Below are 18,692 nucleotides of genomic sequence, written 5' to 3' on the forward strand. Positions count from 1 at the left end.
AGTTGTACAAGATGAATAAATCCTAGAGATCTACCCTACAACATAATGCCTACGGTTAACAACACTGTGTCGTATACTTAAAACCTTGCCAAGAGGGTACATCTTATGTTGTGTTCTTATCACACACACACACAAATACTATTCCCCCACAGACTTTGGAGAGAAGTGATGACGTAACACGGATTTGTTGGAATGGCGCTGGCCCATGGCACTCATTTCTGTTAGGGGTAATTATTACTGGAGCTTCTGTTCATCCTCCTGAATTCCTTTCTTAACTCTCCTTTCTGCTCATTCACTTATTTTCCATAGGTAGACTCCTTTATTCCAAAGACTCCTTTATCCTACCCTACCAGTTCTCAGATTGGCTCCCACATCAATATCTCTAGATCTTTTCTTACCCCTTAACTCCTTTTTTATATTTGCAACCCCATACTTTCTACTTCCCATAGGTATCTCTATTTTAACTCCTATAAAATAGAATTAATTGTCTCTTTTCCTGACCCAAATTTGCTCTTTTTTGCCTTTTTAGGGCTATTTTATATTGAGCAGAATACCAGCTTCTGAGCTAATATTTATTTTTCGTGAATGATTGCATTTCAGCCTTATAACAATTCTTTGTGCTGGTATTTTTTAAATTGTATGCATGAAGAAATGGAGGATCAGAGAGGTTAATCAACTTGCCCAAGAACACTCAGGTAGAAAAAGGTAGTTCCAGGACTTGAATTTAGGTCCATTCAGCTCACAAGCTCATTCCCCTCATCACTCTGCCGGGCTGTCTTCCAGGCCTTCACGTCGGGCAGAACTTTCCAAGCAACCTCCCAAATTGAAGCAGCTTCACTTGATTCCTCCCACATTCTCATCACTAGATTCGATCTGCCACCAACCTGTCAATTCTACCTTGAAAAACATTCCTTTAATCTCTTGCCTCCTCTCTATTTCCAGAGCCGCTTTCCTTAGTGCGCCCGCTGGTTTTCACTCCCTCTGAGCTCCCACTGGGTCCTCTTTATCCAATCTTCACTTCCTGTTACTAGAAAAGTAGTCTTTGAAAATCCAAATCTGATTGTGTCATTGTCCTGTTAAGAGCCTTCTAGAATATCCTTGATGGATTCAATAAAGTCCAAACTCCTGGACACAGCACAGAAGTTTCTTCAAATATCTTCGGTCTATCTTTCCAAGCTCATCTCCCACATCCCTGATCCTTCTCTTTTTGTCCTGTTTATACGTCTTTGTTACTGTGGGGAACTAGGATGCGCTCAGTTTAATCAATCATTTGATCATATAAGGAAATATGTCTTCATTCAACAAGCACTTATTTTGTTTTTCTAAAAACTTACTCTAGTATTCCACACACATACACACACACAAGCTCACGTAATAACTGGTGAAATCTTAACGGTATTGTGTCAGTGTCAATTTCCTGGTTTGGATAATGTGCTACAGTTGAGTAAGTTGTTAGCAGCGGAGGAGGCTGGAGGAAGGGTACACAGGTTATCTCTGTACTATTTTTGGCAACTTCTTGTGAATCTATGATTATTGCAAATTAAAAAGTTTTTTAAAAAAATTAACATAGTATTTGAGTTTTCCACCCCGGAAGCAGGTTGAGAAAAATAGTAGACAAGTGCTATACCTTGAAATTATTATATTACTGTATTCTATAGCTTCTCTCGCTTGTGCTTTGGGCCTAGCCCATGAGGTATCTGCTGGATTTCACCCTGGAAAGGAGAGCAAAACCCTTTCTGGCAGCAGAGCAAAGGCTGGGCTTTCAAATTAGACAGACCTAGGCTGAAGGTCAACTCTGCTGTTTACAAACTAAATGATCTTGGGCAAGTCACTTATCCTTGAACCTCAGTTTCATCATAATTATAATAAATATGATAATACGATCTACTTCCTAAGGCTTTGGGGATATTTAAACAAGACAATGTATGTAAACAAGACAATACACTTAAACAAGACAGTATGTAAAGTGCTTGGCATATAATTAGCAGCTTTGACTTCCCTTTCCCTCAGTCCGCATCAGCAAACCCTGTTGGCTCTACCTTTAAAACGTATCCAGAATCCTGCTACTTCTCACCTCCACCTGCTGTCATCTCAGTTCAAGCTACCATTATCTCATGCCTGAATGACTCCAGCAGCCTCTTAACTGGTTTCCTTGCTTCTGCCTCGATACCTACCTTACATCTAAACACAGCAGCCAGAGGTATCCTGCCAAAATGTAGATTGAATTACGTTATTTGAGGTCCTGTCCTTTCTTCTGCCCTCTGAGGTCTTGTCCTCTCTTTTCCCTGCTCCCTCAGCCCCTGGGGAGCTCCTAGTCCAGAACCTTAGCACTTGCATTTCCTTTGCAGGCATTGTTCCTCGCCCGGATGGTTTGCTGCCACTTTTAAGTCAGTGCTCAAAGTCGTTCTCAATGGGCCCTTCTAATCACCCTATTTAAACTTGCAATCCCCATCGCTTCCTCGTTTATTATTGCTTTACCACTTTTTAACTTGCTATGTAACTTATTTATTGTCTGTCTTCCAGAACAAGGGATGCAAGTTCCATGAAAACAAGTAGTTTTGTCTGTTTTATTCAGCACTATGTCCCAATGTGTAGAATAGTGCCTGGCACATAGTTGGCCCTCAGTAAAATCTTCCAAGTAAATGAATGAATAAATTCCAGCATATGAGGAACATGAGCAAACCACAGAGGTGTGGAAGAACGTGGTCCATTCGGGACACTGAGAGCAGATGAGTGTGATCAAAGTCGAATGCATGTATGAAGGGACCTGGTCTCTCGCCTTACTTTCCCAGAAGACATCTTGAAGAGTCCTCAGTACCCCATGTCTTCATTTCCTTACCTCCCACACTCTCCTCACGTATTCCCAGTTCTTTTCTGCCCCCTTCACTCCACCACCAATAACCTCCAGGTCAACCACGCCAGTTGTCATCCTATTTAATCTTTGGGCATGATTTGCCACTGTTGACTGCTCCCTCCCTCTTGAAACACTACTTCTTCTTGATTTTCCTTACACAATGCTCTCTTGGTTTTCCGCTCATCTCTCTGAATGCCTCCTCTCTATCTCTTTTGCAGGCTAATCCTGTCCTATTCATCCATTCAATGTTTGAGTTAATTAAGTTCCATTCTAGACTCTCTCTTTGCCAACTCTACCCTCTTCCTAATCTAGTTCATCTACTCTGTGGCTTCAATAATCACCTGGACCGAAATCACTCACACATTTATAGCTGTAACTCAGACTTCTGCTCTGAGCTCAGGATAGACTTGCCCCTTGGATGTCCCAAAGGGACTTACACCTAACATGTTCCAAACCATGCATGTGGTCTCTCCTCAGCCAGCAAACCTACTCACTAGCCTCCCCCGACGTCAGCCTCTTTCGTCTCTTCAGCCCAGAACGCTCTTGCCTTCCCCCTTTGTCAGAAAAGCCCCTCTCATTATCTAGAACTCAGCTCAATTGCCACTTCCACAGGGATGCCTTCCCTGAGTTTGTGAATGGGTCAAATCTCCCATGACATCATCTACCTTTTCTTCACAGCCCTTACCACAATTAGTGTTTCGTATTTGCTTGTGCAAGTATTTAACAAAGGTGTGGACCCCACCCCCCTGGCTAGTAAACGAGAGACAGGGGTGATGTTGTTTGTATTCACCCTTGTCTCCCCAGACCTAGCACAGTGCCTTGCAGGTGGTAGGGGCTCAACAAATATCCATTGCTTCCATTCTAGTAACAAAAATAATTATCACTACAAATTACTGAGCACCAGCCTTGCACTGTGCCTGACATTCATTGTCCCATTTAATCTTTAAGATATGCTTTGAGTTTCCATCACTGTGTTCATATACATATCTATGTATACCTGAACATACACACACACACACGTGTGTATTTGCATATATACATATATTTGCATATATACATATTTGCATATATACATGTTACATAATATGTATATGTAATATATCAAATGTATACATATAGCATGTATTTCAACAGGAATATATACATAATTATCACACTATGTGTACATATCTTGTCTTTAAAATGAGGAAATTGAGACTTAGCAAAGTTAAGTAACTATCACAATGTGCCCAAACTAGGACCTGAACACTGAGTCCAGTTTCCTTTCTCCATCGATATCCTGTACAGAAAAGATATGTTGGAGCTGTATAAATATTTTCTAGGTATTATCAACTTAATAATTTACACACTTAAATTAGGCTATTTTGCATGATATGGACACATTTGTATTTGGATCTTAAAAGTAGCTTGGAGAGAACTTTAGGTGACTTTTTAAAATGTGGCTCATCCTCTCTATCTGGACTTTACACTGGTCCAGGACCACATGGTGGCTATTGCCCATTTGGAAAGGATATTCCACAATGGTAAAGGGGATTCGGACTCACCACCATTTTCGCTGCGCTGGTGCGTGTCCAGCCTTCTGACCCCCTCCAACCAGATGTCCTCACTCGGGGAAGAATCAACATCATCGAACATACTTCCATGCAGCCAGGATTCAGAGGGACTGAAGTTGAAGAGAGAAGAAAAAGAACGGCGGATTCTCTTTTTCTTTCTAAATATTCTGGAGGGAAATGAAAGCAGCGTGGTAAATAATGAATAGCCGTCACCTCAGGTTCAACACAGAGAATTCAAGGAGAGTAACTTGATGCACGGAACACATCTCCACAACCCGGGTCCACAAAGCTCATTTCATTTGTTCCCTCCATTCATTCCACAGAAGTTTCTTAAATTTCTCTGTGTGCCACATGCTTGGATCAGTGTCAAGGATACTGAGATAAAAGACAAGACGTTGGGTACAAAAAGTTCCCAATCTAGTACAGGAGAAAGACAAGAATAATGTAGATGCAGCTAATGCTTTCACAGAGCTTCTTCGGTGCCAAGTGTCTTTCTTAGTGACTTACATATAGTAACTCATGCTATCTTTGGAACACCCCTGTGAGGTAGGTACTACTGTTACCCCATTTTTTAGATCAGGAAACTGAGGCACAAAGAGGCTAAGTAAGTTGTTTGAGGTCATACGGCTGGTAAGTGACATAGCTGGGATGTTAATCTGGGCAGTCTGGCTCCATAGTCTCTGCTTTTGCTTTCTGCGCTCTGTAGGGGATATGCGCTCTGACAGAATTAACTGAAGGCTGCCCTGAGAGCACCGGGAGGGGCATTGCTAATCTCCTGGGATGGGAGAGCTCTGAGCTGCAGTGAAGGACAAGTAGATCTCATACAGGGTCATGCTAGGAAATGAGGCTGGAAAGGTAAAAGAAGGTAGGTAGTGAATACCTTGAAGGTTGCACAGAGGAGTTGAAATTTAACATTAGAGCAAAGGGAGACCACTGAAGTATGTCAAGGGCAGGGCGATGGTGGTGACATGATTTTCTTTGCATTTCCAAAAGATTTTGACGACTCACACATCCACACTCCTACAATCCATCCTCTACATGGTAATCAGTGTTATCTCGCTCAGGATAAATCTGATAATTTGTCAATGGTTCCTCTTTACCCACAGAATAAAGCCCAACTCCTTAGCCTGGAATTTAACCCTCTCCATCCAGCCCCTACTTCTGTGCTCAGTCTTCTCTCTTGCAGAACATCCCTTTCCACCCTAAGCTGGATCCTTACCAAACTACTCTCCATTCTTCAAATTGTATCAGGGTCTCCCAGAGCTCCATGCCTGTTCTCTCTCTCCAGAAGCCCCCTTTCCTGCTTCTATTTTAACTAACATCCTAACACCTCTCATGACTCAGATCAGGCATTCTCATCTCTAGGAAGCTTGTTTTTACCTGCCTTCCAATAAAATAGGCCAACGCTCCTTTTCCCTCCCTTGCACTCTATTCAGACTTCTACCACGGCACCTGCATGCCTTCATTACTTTTGTTTGTTTTCATGTCAGTTATCCCTGCCCCTCATCAGCCTTTGTGTTCCCACAGTCAGGAGCAGCAACGGGCTCCTTATAAATGATTGTTGAATGAACAAATGAATGAGTGAATAATTAATGACCGGATTGGACTTCAGATTCTTTTATGTGCTATCTTCTACTTACCGAACTAAGTTTTCCTTGTACAGAACACTAGTCTGGGATGGGCTCAGAGTTATGTTGCCATCTTTGTCAAAGAGGAAACTGTCTTCTGTCCAAATGTAGTAGCCGTTGGTGAGCAGTCTGGGACTTCGGCGGCAGCTAAAGTGGGAGCCTGTCAGGGGATCTATGGAGCAGCATTCAAAGGAACTGTCACCATCCAGGAAATCACAGGAAAGACTACAGAGGGAATAAGGAAAGTCCTTTAAATCTCTATGCTGTCCACTCAGTCACACAAAAATCACATTTCTAATCACCGTGAAGGAAAGCACCTCTTTGCAGTCATGGCTACCAGTTACTTCTGCAACTCTAAGAATGTCACTCTTAATCTTCTGGGCTTCGTCTCCTTAGCTGACTGCATTGAACTGTATGCTATGTAGTGCTGCTTTCTGTTTGAAACACTTCAATGAAACAGTATGGCTCATCAGTTTCTTCACCCTATGATGCACCTACACCCTTGACATTAGCCCATTTTCTTGGATGGAAAAAATTGCAAAATAGGCTATTTGGGATGTCAGGAGCTCATAGTTTCTCCATTCCCCCTTACCTTGAAGAGCCTTCCAATTGCTATGTCCTTACTCTTGTCACTGTAATAGGTAAGTTATAACTATGCAGCTGCCAGACACATATGAGTTATAGGGGGAGCATGCCATCAGAGAGCAAACATGCAAACATGGCAAACATACCTTTGCCAGTTTCCCTCTAGGTCAGCCGCACAAGTGACAGCGTAGTTACCTTCTCTGGTTTAGTATCCAGGCAAGTGTCCTACTTAGTTGGATAAATCTGTTTGTGTCTTAGGTTTGAAAAACGACCACATGCCTGTATGATTGTAAGGCCAGCTCACACCTTATAATCTACTGAATTTCTGACAAATGTCTTAGTTTAAAAGCCTGTTCACAATTAATACATGTATTAAAGTTAGTAAATTATTATTTTAAATATAGATATCACTTATTGAAATCTTACTATGGGCCTGGCCCATACTTCACGCTTTATCTACTTTTCACAAACCTCCCTAAAAGCTAAGTAGTATCATCCTCATTGTACAGCAGGAAAAAAAATGAGACAGAACGGCAAATAACTTGGATATTTTACATAGCTAGTAAATGGCACAGCTAGGGTTTGAACCCTGGTCCATATGCCTCTAAAGCATGTGTTCTTGCCACATGACCTGCTTGCTCATCCTTGGCTCGTTCATTTGCTAGTAGCAGAGGCCTAGAATTTACAAAAAGGGTCAGGTTCTAATACCAACGCATGGTCCCTTTCTACCATTGGCACATTTCAGAAAATTTTAGAGGAAAGATCAACTGATGCTCGTGTAAGGAATAAAAGACAGACGGAAAGAAGAAAAAGGAAGGGAGGAAAAGAAAAAAGGCTTCATTGCAGAACTTGAACAAAATGGTAGACTCTCCATGTGGAGCAGGAAATTTGGCTAGCTTGTGCATTGGTATAGAATCTCGTTGCCCTTGTAAAGTGTGATAGAAAAGCATATTTATGAGAACTCCAATTTGAGAAACAGTAGCCATACATCAGTATTCAGTAGTTTCTCCACTCACCGAACAAATAATTTGCATCCACCCTTCCCCCTCAAAAATTCCATGATTGGGTTAGGCAAGTTTTCATTTTGTATGTGCGTGGGACTGAAAAGATAAACACATACAAAAACTGGATAATAGCTAAAACTAATATTTTTAAACCGAGAATACAACAAAATAAGGCATGCAGGAAGAGAATTTGGTTGATCATTCTCGAGAAAAGTCCCATGGGATACCTTTGGAAAATGCATGTGGGAGACGGCTTTTCAGCATGTTCTTTCTTGGATCCAGAAGAACCTGCATAAGCAAATGAGAGAGAAGTACAAATTTATCACATCTCACCAACATGCATGATTGCCAACAGGGAAGCTGGTAGAGAAGGTGTGAATAGTTGGTGTCCCAGCCTCGGCAGAGACGCCAACTGGTACAGCCACCCAATGAATCAGTACTAACGCAACTTGTCACCAGGCCTCTACAGAAAGCAAGAATTAACCTAGGGGCTTCTATCTTCTGCTTCTTATCTCACTCATCACTCCTGTGGAGGTGCCTGAGTGCAAGATGAGGAGATAATAAATCATTAACCTCAAACTGACTTGTGAAAAGGCTGAAGAAAACACCTTGTGTGAAACTGTAGAAAACCAAAATCAATTACCCAACGTGCTGGTTATTTTAGCTTGCCCAGTAATTTGAGGAATTCAGTCATCTGCCTGGACTCTCTTTCAGTCGTGCATTTTAAACTACTTCTATTGTAAAAGTAATGAGCAAAAAGACGTTAGCGGAGGAAAAAAATAAGGTTTTGCCTTGTTTTATGGAAATGATTTCCTAATGTATGAAGCCTGAGAGCATTCTTAATTTAAAAAAAGCATGCATTCATTCATTCCAGTTTAACTGAAGGTATGGCAACAGATTTCAATTGGGAGAAGTCGCTCTTGATTAATATTCTAAGCTTTAAAGCAGAATTCTATATTGTAGAGTAATGGTGTGAATTCTTCTAACAGACAGGCTCAGTGAAACTTCATTCCATTACTGACAATTAATATCTAAGACAAAGAAAGGAATTTATACTTGCAGATTGGGCTGGTTGATTTGTAAAGAGAAAATTGTAGGTGTGTGAGGGAGGGTTAGAAGCAGAGTGTGGGGAGAAAATGATAAGAGGAAGGAAGAGACTTGTAACCACTACTGTTTTAGCAACGCCCTTATTTTCTGCAAGTAGCTATCAAAATCATTCAGTATTTTTTTTATAGACAAACAGTTTTGCATCTTAATAGTGCTGATAAACGATCTCCTTTCACATTGATGCATAGGCATCTAAAAAAAAATGGTGATTTTTTTTTTCTACTAAAAGGAAAAATACCACATTTCTATCAAGGAAAGAAATGAAGTCAAAATCATTGCCAAAGTGAGCACTGGCATTTAAGAAGCAGAAGCTCCTGACAGATGGTTAATGGTATGAGTATCAGCAAAATCAAAGCAAGGAAATTGCTAAAAGCAGTCTAATCGTTTGAAAGATAATTGCGTAGAGCGGTTCTCTTACATTTGCTTGCGACTGGTGTCGACATCAGTTGAGAAATTTGGTACATCTTGGGAAGGCTGCTTGTTCAAACTTCACAGATTTTCTGCAAAAGACGTTTTAAAAAGGTGGATTGCATGTTAAAAATAGAAAAATGATGCCAAAACAGATGGCATCTACTAATTGCACTAGTCAGATTTGTTTACTGAAACAATACAGAGAAAGAAGATTGAAAGCAGGAGACCAGACTGAAGGACCACTGAGGTTGTGTCTGCCTCTCTGATTTTATACTACATTTTCTGTTGTCTTGCTCAGTGCACCTAAATCATCTTTTTTCTGTAAATAGGAGCAAGATTTTATTTGGGCAAGCTAGACTGATGAAGGTTGACTTGTAACTAAAATAAAATAATGAAAATGAATTATTTGATTAAGAAATTGGAAAAAAGATTTGTTCTAGAACCCTCTAAATTAGGATGTTGGTATTTTCATCAGCCAGCACACATCAACATTATCAAGTTTCAAACAATGCTTGGGGATTGGTGTCTGTCTTTTACTCAACACCAGAAACCATTGACAGGCAGGCAGAGAGAAGGCCAGTGATCTTTTGTAGTTGATATCAGCCTGGACATTCCTAAGCAGCATCAGCAAGATTGCACTAAAAATAGTACACCACTGGGCAGATTTCAAAACTCAGTTCTCATGAACATATGATTTACTTTCTCAAGTACAAATTAAACATATATCCCAGTGTGTAAATTATGTAAACTTTGATCACTTCCACTCATCACAGAGATCTACCTTCTGTTGACTATTTAACTTTGTATATATCACTGCTCTAATAGCTTTACAAGGTAGAACTAAATTCTTTTCTGATTCATCACCTCCATCCACATTTTTAAAATCCATAACTAGTAACAGGTTGTGTTTGTAGTTGCCATACATTAAATCAATAATTTAATTCTACAGCTCCAAATTGATTCTTTCAATAAAGCACATACAAAACTTGCTAGAAAATATAGACCCTGGCTTTTAGAGACCTTTAGAGAAGTCAAGTGAACTTTCTGGCATTCCTTGGAAAATCTCTAAATCAAAGCACACATTCATAGATTTCATTGGTTTGGAATAAAAAATAATATTGTTTGTAGTATAATATAACAGTATGTCACTTGTTCTTTTGATTTTTTATCAATACAATATGAACATACAATATGAAATTACCCTATGTTAGTTTTTCCCAAGCATTAAGTTTAATTTTAGGCCAATAGTCCTGAGGCAAAAGCGAGATCTTATTACTGTATCTTACAAATGCTTGCAGCAGACCACAGGCAGTATACTAACCGGCTAGTACTAGCAACACAGAAAAGGACTTTAGTTACAGCTCTAAACTTTTCAAGAAACACATCCCATCTACTAGTTCCATCAAAGCCAGACATCTGTTCTGAAAAATAATTTGCTCATACATGTTCCTTCCAAAGGGAGCTCCCAGTCTCTTTTCCAGTTGATAAATGACAAAATAATTACTGAACTACCGAGCTTCCTGTGGTTGACAGTCAGCGGAGAAATCCAGGACTTAGCAGTTCTTCAGCTGAAAGTAATGTCAGAGCGTCAAAAGGCACAGAAGTCTCTTAATAAAGGGGAATCCCATCTTCGTCTCCTTCTAATAGATGGCTGCACATATGGCCATGTGCAAGTGTTTACAGAGAAGTTCTGTCTTCAGCGGCCTCTTGTTCTTTTGGCTGTCTCTAGAATAGAAGAGCACGTACTTCTTGGGAAAGTCAGCCGTACAACTGCTCTTGTTTTCTTTCAAAATCAGCTTGCGGAACCTGAGGCTGAGAGGCAGAATGAGGTCACACTTCCTGTTGGGCTCACATCAGCGGTATTCACGCTGAGGCGCATGGTGAGGACTCAAGATTGTCTCCTAGACCAGCAGCGGGGGATGTGCTGCCCATGAGTCAGGCCAGCTGGCTACATCATGGTCACTGGAAGGATGCTTTTCTGAGCTAACTTGTCACCCCTAGCTGCGAGAACACAAGAAAAACTTTCAGAGATGCAACACTTCTTGGTTATCACCGTCTGGCCATTTTCAGTATGAGTAGTGCTTTGTCCAAATCAATTAAATTTATTGGGGATAATGCACTGATGCTCTTGAATTCAGAATATGATGAAATACAAGGAGCTGGATCTTCTGAAAATGTCTGCAGGGGCAACATGTTGATCCACCGAAGTCTGGGCTTTACAAGAAACTCTGTGGGTGGCATTTCAGATTTTATATTTATATTTTAGTAGAGATCAAAGAACTTGATGCTGTTGATGGCTCCCTACAACTCTGTGGTATTGTAAGTGATAAAAGAAATACACATTCCAGCAACAGAAGCACATTGTGTTGTGGAAAGCGTGTGGGTTTTGGAGTCACATGGACTGAGATTCAAACCCTGCCATACTGACTGTATGTCTTCAGATTTATGACTTAACCTCTTTGAGTTGCAATTTTATCAATTATAAATGTAATAGTATATATTTCACAGGATGACCTGGAGAATGAAACGAGATAAAAGAAATGAGAAATAAGTGAGTCCTCAGCTCAGATGCGCAAGATGTATTCCTTATCTGTTTTCTGTATATCAACTTCTCTTCTGAGGCCCCAGTTGGTCAAGCTGGCAGAAAAGTTAATCTCATTCTTTTTTGGGGTTCCCTAGGTTAGGCCACTGGCAGGATCTTCTGTAGGACATGCTCCGTGCAGCAGAAGTTATTAGGAGGAGAGGCCATATAGTCTGTGGTAGGCAGCTTTCAAAGATGGCCCTCAAGGATCCTTGCGTAATCCCTTCCCCTTCAGCGTGGGCTGAAGCTAGTAATTTGCTTCTCCTGAATAGAATAAGACAAAAGGGATGGGTTGTCACTACCATGATTAGATTACAAAAGACTATGGCTTCTGCCTGGCTGAACTCTCTACTATCTTCTTGGCTTACACACTTTCATGAGGCAAGTGGCCATATTGGAGAAGCGCACATGGCAAGGATCTGAGCTCTTCTCAAATCCCAGTGAAGAAGTGAGGCCCTCAGTCCAACAGCCAGGAATGCAGCCAACAGTGTGTGAGTGAGCCTGGAAATGGCTCCTTCTCCAGTTGAGCCTTCAGATGACTTCATCCCCAGCTAACACTTTGATTGCAGCCTGTGAAGCACCCAGAAGCAGAGGAGCCAGCGTAGCACTGCTCAGATTCCTGAGCCACAGAAACCGGGTGATAATAAAAGGTGTTTTAAGGCACCAAATTTGGGGGTAACTTTTTACACAGCAATAGATAACTAATACATAGTCTTAACAAATGTTACTTTCTGAGCCATCCATTATTCTAGTTTACTTGGTCAGTGTCTCTCTGTTGCTATTACATCATCCTTAGAATACAGGCACATTTATTCAAGGCTGAGTCTGGTCACTCTGCCCAGGTTTACCAGGTAGCTATTCTGTTCTAGAGCTGTTCTGGGAGTCTGGTACCCCCTTTCCTGTAATTCATAGCTCTCTTTCTTCTCCTTCTCTTCCTTTTTCTCCTGTTCTTCCTGTTCCTCATCCTACTCGTTCCAGCTTTGGTTAATGTCTTCTAGAGTAGGAGGGAAAAAGTTCAAAGTCCTTTCAACTTGTTCAAGACTCTCTGCTCTCCCTGTGTGCACTAGTGCCCTTTCCCAAAAGGTTGACATCAAAAAGACTTTGCTCTGTTCCTTTACAGATCGGGCACATATTAGGATCTCATTAATGATCATAATAATTGCTAACGTTATGGAGACCTTACTGTGTACCAGGCAGTGTTCTAAGCCCTTTACATATACTAGCACATTTAATCCTCATAGCAACCCCATAAGAGAGGCTCTGTTATCATCATTTTACAGGTGAGAAAACCGAGGCACAGAGGGTTAAATACCTTGCCCAAAGTCACATAGCCAGTAAATGGTGAGCTGCTGGAGCTGGCATTCAAACCCTGGCAGGCTGGCTTCTGAGCTTGTGTTCTTAACTTACAAGTGATAATGATCACATCAAACATGTTTGAGTATTTCCTATGAACCAGGCACTACGCAAAACACTGTACATACTCCATCTTGTTCGAACCTCACACAGCCCTAGAAAATAAGTACGATTATTATCCACATGCAGGACGGAGGTTTAGAGAGTTTACAGGTCTCCCAACATTGCCAAATGCCGGAGCCGGAATTCCAACCCTGCAGCTTCCCCTTGCTCTCCTCTCTTTAGTTCCACTCGTCTCCTTGCTGTTCCTTAAGCATCAGACCTGTGCCTACTCCAGGATCTTTGCCTCACTCTTTTCTCTCTGCCCCGAATATGCCCTCAGTAGTCACAGGGCTTTCTTCCTCCCCTCCCTTAGCTCTTTATTCAACTGCCTTGGTCACTAACTCAATTGCCCTCCACACCCGCTCCCTGTTCTTTCCCTGCTTTATTCCCCTTAGCACTTTTCGCTATGTAACATACCTTCAACTTATTTTTTGTAATGCTAAATATATTCCTCAGCTACAATATAAGCTTTGTGGAGGCCGAGAATTTTGTCATTTTTATATCTATAGCTCCAGTATTAAGAATAGTGTCTGCCATATAACAGGTTATTAATAAATATTTGTAGAATCAATGAATAACTGAATTAAAATCTAGGGAGAACTGACTTCAGAACCTCTATTCTTCATGGTATAAATTAGTATTTCTCAAAGTACATTCCACAGGATGCTCAGTTCTAAGTTATTAACGGAAGTTATGCGTGTGAAAGGAGAAAAGGGCGAGTAGTTAATTTAAGCTCGCTCTCGCCACTTCTATTTAACATAGAAGTGGAAGTCCTAGCTAGAGCAGTTAGGCAAGAAAAAGAAATAAAAGGTATCCAAATAAGAAAGGAAGAAGTAAAGTTATCCCTGTTTGCAGATGGCATGATCTTATACGCAGAAAACTCGAAAGATGCCTCAAAACCCCCACAGACTGTTAGAACTAACAAATGAATTCAGTAAAGTTGCAAGATGCAAAATTAACATACAAAAATCAGTTGTTTCCATATGTTAACAACAAACTATCTAAAAAGGAAAATAAGAAAACAATCCCATTTTACTTTATACAATAGCATCAAAAAGAACAAAATACTTAGAAATAAACTCAACCAAGGAAGTGAAAGATTTGTACACAGAAAACTATAAAACATTGATTAAAGAAATTAAAGCAGACACAAATAAATGAAAAGACATCTTGTGTTCATAGATTGGAAAAATCAATATTGTTAAAATGTCCATACTACTGAAAGCAATTTATAGATTCAGTGCAATTCCTCTCAAAATCTCAATGGCATTTTTTACAGAAATAGAAAAAAACAATACTAAAATTCGTATGAAACCACAAAGACTCCTAATAGCCAGAGCAATTTTAAGCAAGAAGGAAAAAGCTGGAGCTATCACCCTTCCTGATTTCAAAATATATTACAAAGCTACAATAATCAAAACAGTATGATACTGTCACAAAAACAGACATATCAACTAATGAAACAGATAGAGAGCCCAGAAATAAACCCACTCATACACAGTCAGCTGATCTTTGACAAGGGTGCCAAGAATACACAATGAGGCAAGGATAGTCTCTTCAAAAAATGGTGTTGGAAAAGCTCGTTATCCACATGCAAAATAATGAAATTGGACCCTTATCATACACAAAAATCATACACATCGTACACAAAAATCAACTCAAAATGGATTGAACACCTAAACTTAACACCTGAAACTGTAAAACTCCTAGAAAAAAAATCAGACAAAATCTTCCCGACATTGATCTTGGCAATGATTTCTTGAATATAACACCAAAAGCACAGGCAACAAAGGCAAAAGTAGACAAGTGGGACTACCTCAAACTAAAAAGCTCCTGCACAGCAAAGGAAACAATCAGCAAAATGAAAAGACAACCTACTGAATGGAAGAAAATATTTACAAACCATATACCTGATAAAGGGTTAATATCCAAAATATATAAGGAACTCCTTTAACTCAACAGCCAAAAACCCACAAATAACCCAATTAAAAAATGGGCAAAGGACCTGAATAGACCATTTCTCCAAAGAAGGCATACAAATGGCCAACAGGTATATGAAAACGTGCTCAACATCTCTAATCATCAAGGAAATGCAAGTCAAAACCACAATGACACATCACCTCACATCTATTAGAATGGCTATTATCAATAAAACCAAGAAGATAACAAGTGTTGATGAGAATGTGGAGAGAAGAGGATCCTTGTGCACTGTTGGTGGAATATAAATTGGCGCAGCTACTATGGAAAACAGTATGGAGATTTTTCAAAAAATTAAAAATAGAACTACCGTGTGATCTAACAATCCCACTTCTGGGTATATATTCAAAGAAATTGAAATCAGGATCTTGAAGAACTATCTGCCCTTCCATATTTATTACAGCATTATTCACAATAGCCAAGACACAGAAGCAACCTAAATGTTCATTGATGGATGGATGAATGGATAACCTACAATGAAATATTATTCAACCTTAAAAAAGAAGGAAACCCTGACATTTGCAACAAATGGATGAACCTGAGGACATTAAACTAAGTAAAATGAGCCAGACACAGAAGGACAAATATTCCATGGCCCCACTTACATGAGGAATCTAAAAGCATCAAACTCACAAAATCAGAGAGTAGAATGGTGGTTGCCAGGGGCTAGGAGGAGGAGGAAGCAGGAAAGTGTTGGTCAAAGGGTACAAAGTTTCAGTTGTGAAAGATAAACAACTCCTAGAGGTCTACAGTATAGCGTAGTATCGATAGTTAACAACATTGTATTGTATATTTAGAAATTTGCTAGGAGAGCGGATCTTAGGTTAAGTGCCCTTATCCACAAAATGAGAGAGAGAGAGATAGGGCAGGAAGGAACTTTTGGAGGTGATGGATATGTTTACGGCACTGACTGTGGTGATGGTTTCATGGCTGTAGACTTATCTCCAAACTCATCAAATTGCATACATGAAATACATACAGCTTTTTTTATGGCAATCATACCTCAATAAAGTGACTTTTTTGAAAAGTTTAAGAAAAGTAGGTTTTTAAAATAGAGATGACTCAAACTTTTAAAATGCTACTGGGTTTTGTGACTACACACAAGAAAAATGAGCTTACCATTTCTCCAAATCTCTTCCCCTAGAAACCTCTTGGTCATGTAACATCTCCCAAGACTTGTGTTCAAAGTGCGTGTTTCAAAAACTTGAACGTGCTATGAATCTCCTGAGGATCTTGTAGAAAAGTGTAGGTCTAAAGAGTCTGCATTTTTACCCAGTTCCAGGTGAAGACAACGCTGCTGGTCCGCAGGCTGCTCTGTGAGGGGCAGGATGCTTGTGAATACACTTTGGGAAATGCTAATGTAAATTGGTGTTCTTGACAAAATAACTTAAAAAGACTATAAGCAATAAATAAACATACCTGCATCCTTGCTTAAACCCCTCATGTACTAATGGTCTCCCTTCCTATCTAAGCCTCCTCCTCCTCTGGTACCCTGTGTCCCATGGAATGGCATCACCTTCCATCCAATTGCTCACGCTAGAAAACTGGGAATAATCAACAACATCCCCTGTGTAGCTCTTTAATGTGATATGCTCTCCACCTCCACTGTCACCTCTGGAGCTCCAGCTGCCACCTTCTCTTGCCTGAACTTCTCCATCAACATTCTAACTGTCACTCAGCCTCAATTCAATATATTCTCCAAGTCACAGCCAGAATGATCTTCTCAATATAAATGTCTGATCACGTTGCTCGCTTGGCCTCACTCCAATACATTCTCCAAGCCACAGCCAGAATGATCTCCTCGATATAAATATCTGATCACGTTGCTCCTCTGATTAAATCTTTCAGTGCCATGTCCTTGCTCCTCTCTCAGATAAAGTCCAAAATCCTCTCCATGGCCTACAAGGCCCTGTGGGGTCTGGTCCTCCCTATTTTTCAGCTTCATCTTTCCCTCACCACACCCCATCTTTCTTCTGCAATTCACCTCTATTGGCTTTCTTTCAGCTTCTCTAGCTTGGTCCCACCTCAAGTCCTTTGAACAGGTTGTTTCCTTGACCCCTGGCCATCTCTTTTCCCAGCCTCTGTCTCTCCTCATCTTTTAGGTGCAAATAGCTCTTTTTATGAGCAGCCTTTCTGTTGCTCCCAGATCGGGTTCTAGGTCTCATAGTACTTTTCCTTTGGAGCATACATCACAATTAAAGTTAATGAACCAGGTGTTTATTGATGTTGGTCTCTCCTGCTGTACCGTGAGCTTTGGGAGAATAGGGATCATGCTTTTCCGGTTTGCTATTATGGTTTCTATGCTGAGCATAGAGTCTAGCGCACACTAGGCACTCAATAAAAAATGCATAGGATTTTATACCATCTAAGTCTGGCTTGACTTTTTGCTACAGATAGCACAAAACTTTATCAGAAGGAGATATATGGGCCAAAACATGAAAGGCTAATGATGTGGAAGGATTCAGAGGCTAACCATTTTATCACAGTTATGCTACAGTAAAAATTAAATCTTAGTGGCTTATAGCAATAAACTCTTATTGTCCCTCATGGTGACTTTGAAACGTGTCAACTTGGCTAAGCTGAACTACATGTCTCAGAATTCCTTTCCTTCATGTTTCTGGTGAGGATGGGTCACAAGTGCAATTTGTGCAAGATTTGGAAGGTCAGAGTGGAGCAGGAGCCATGGTCATCCTTAGAAGGTCCATATGGGTCGGCCTGTGTTGGAGCTCATGCACATTTTCACAGATCTGCTGGCTCACTGCATGAACTGGGCCCAAAGCTCCTATCCCTAAGGAATTGCTTCCTTCAGCTTCCCAAATCCTGGTCCAGGAATGTGGCTCTGCCCCAAGAATACCAGCTTCTCCTGCAGAGCATCCACGGCAACGAGGCTGGAGGCTTAGAGATGGGAAGAAGCCAACATGGATTTCAGTGATAGATGGAATCATGTTCCAACTGGCTCTTCGTGTATTCCAATTGTCCCCGCTCACCCTCACTTCATGCCAGTCTTTTGATCCTGACCAACTGTCTTACAAATTCAGGTTCAGCACCCCTGAAACAGCCAAACTGAAGCTCTCTTACCAGTGTCTAGAATTGTATAGTAAGTAAGGTTCAATCTTTACTTTAAAAAGTTGCACATTCTGCATCATTCCTAGTGGTTCTGCTTCTTTGCTTGAATCTGACCAACATATCTTGTCCTACGTTGGCTGCAAGTTGGCTATAGCTCTGCTATCTGTGCCTTCATTCCAGGAGGCGGGCCTGGAGGATCAGCCCCTATGCGGGACATGTTCTTCTTGATGCAGAGGGAAAAGAACAAGAGAGCTGGCAGAAATACATAATGGCTTTTAAAACTTTTTTTCAGAACTGGCGTCTGAAATTTTTCCTAATATTTCATTGGTCAAAGCAGATTGCATGGCCAAGCTCAACATCAGTAGGATAGGGAAGTATACCTCTCCATGGGAAAGGTCTTGGGACAATGGGTGGGGATCTATAGGAGACGTACATTGAGAAGCAAGGGAATAACGTGAAATGGCTACGTAA

The 18,692-nt window shown here is 40.7% G+C and overlaps 1 protein-coding gene across 4 annotated transcripts in view; it reads right to left on the reverse strand.

Moving 5' to 3' along the window:
* Positions 1-11,114, reverse strand: part of TMEM71 (transmembrane protein 71) — a 31,464-nt gene extending 20,350 nt beyond the window's left edge. The window contains exons 1-5 of one of the 4 annotated variants that reach the window (XM_070481615.1): positions 10,586-11,114; positions 9,150-9,231; positions 7,852-7,912; positions 6,048-6,260; positions 4,399-4,574 (exon numbers count right to left, since the gene is read on the reverse strand). In XM_070481615.1, the coding sequence (XP_070337716.1) occupies positions 4,399-4,574; positions 6,048-6,260; positions 7,852-7,912; positions 9,150-9,195 (496 nt within the window). In that variant the 5' untranslated portion in view covers positions 9,196-9,231; positions 10,586-11,114. The remainder of the gene's footprint in view (positions 1-4,398; positions 4,575-6,047; positions 6,261-7,851; positions 7,913-9,149; positions 9,232-10,585) is intronic. The other 3 variants (XM_014831330.3, XM_070481614.1, XM_070481616.1) reach the window with 3 other exon arrangements.
* Positions 11,115-18,692: the final 7,578 nt, after the last annotated feature.

Source organism: Equus asinus, chromosome 12 (genome assembly GCF_041296235.1).
Source record: "Equus asinus isolate D_3611 breed Donkey chromosome 12, EquAss-T2T_v2, whole genome shotgun sequence".
Taxonomy (NCBI): Eukaryota; Metazoa; Chordata; class Mammalia; order Perissodactyla; family Equidae; genus Equus; species Equus asinus.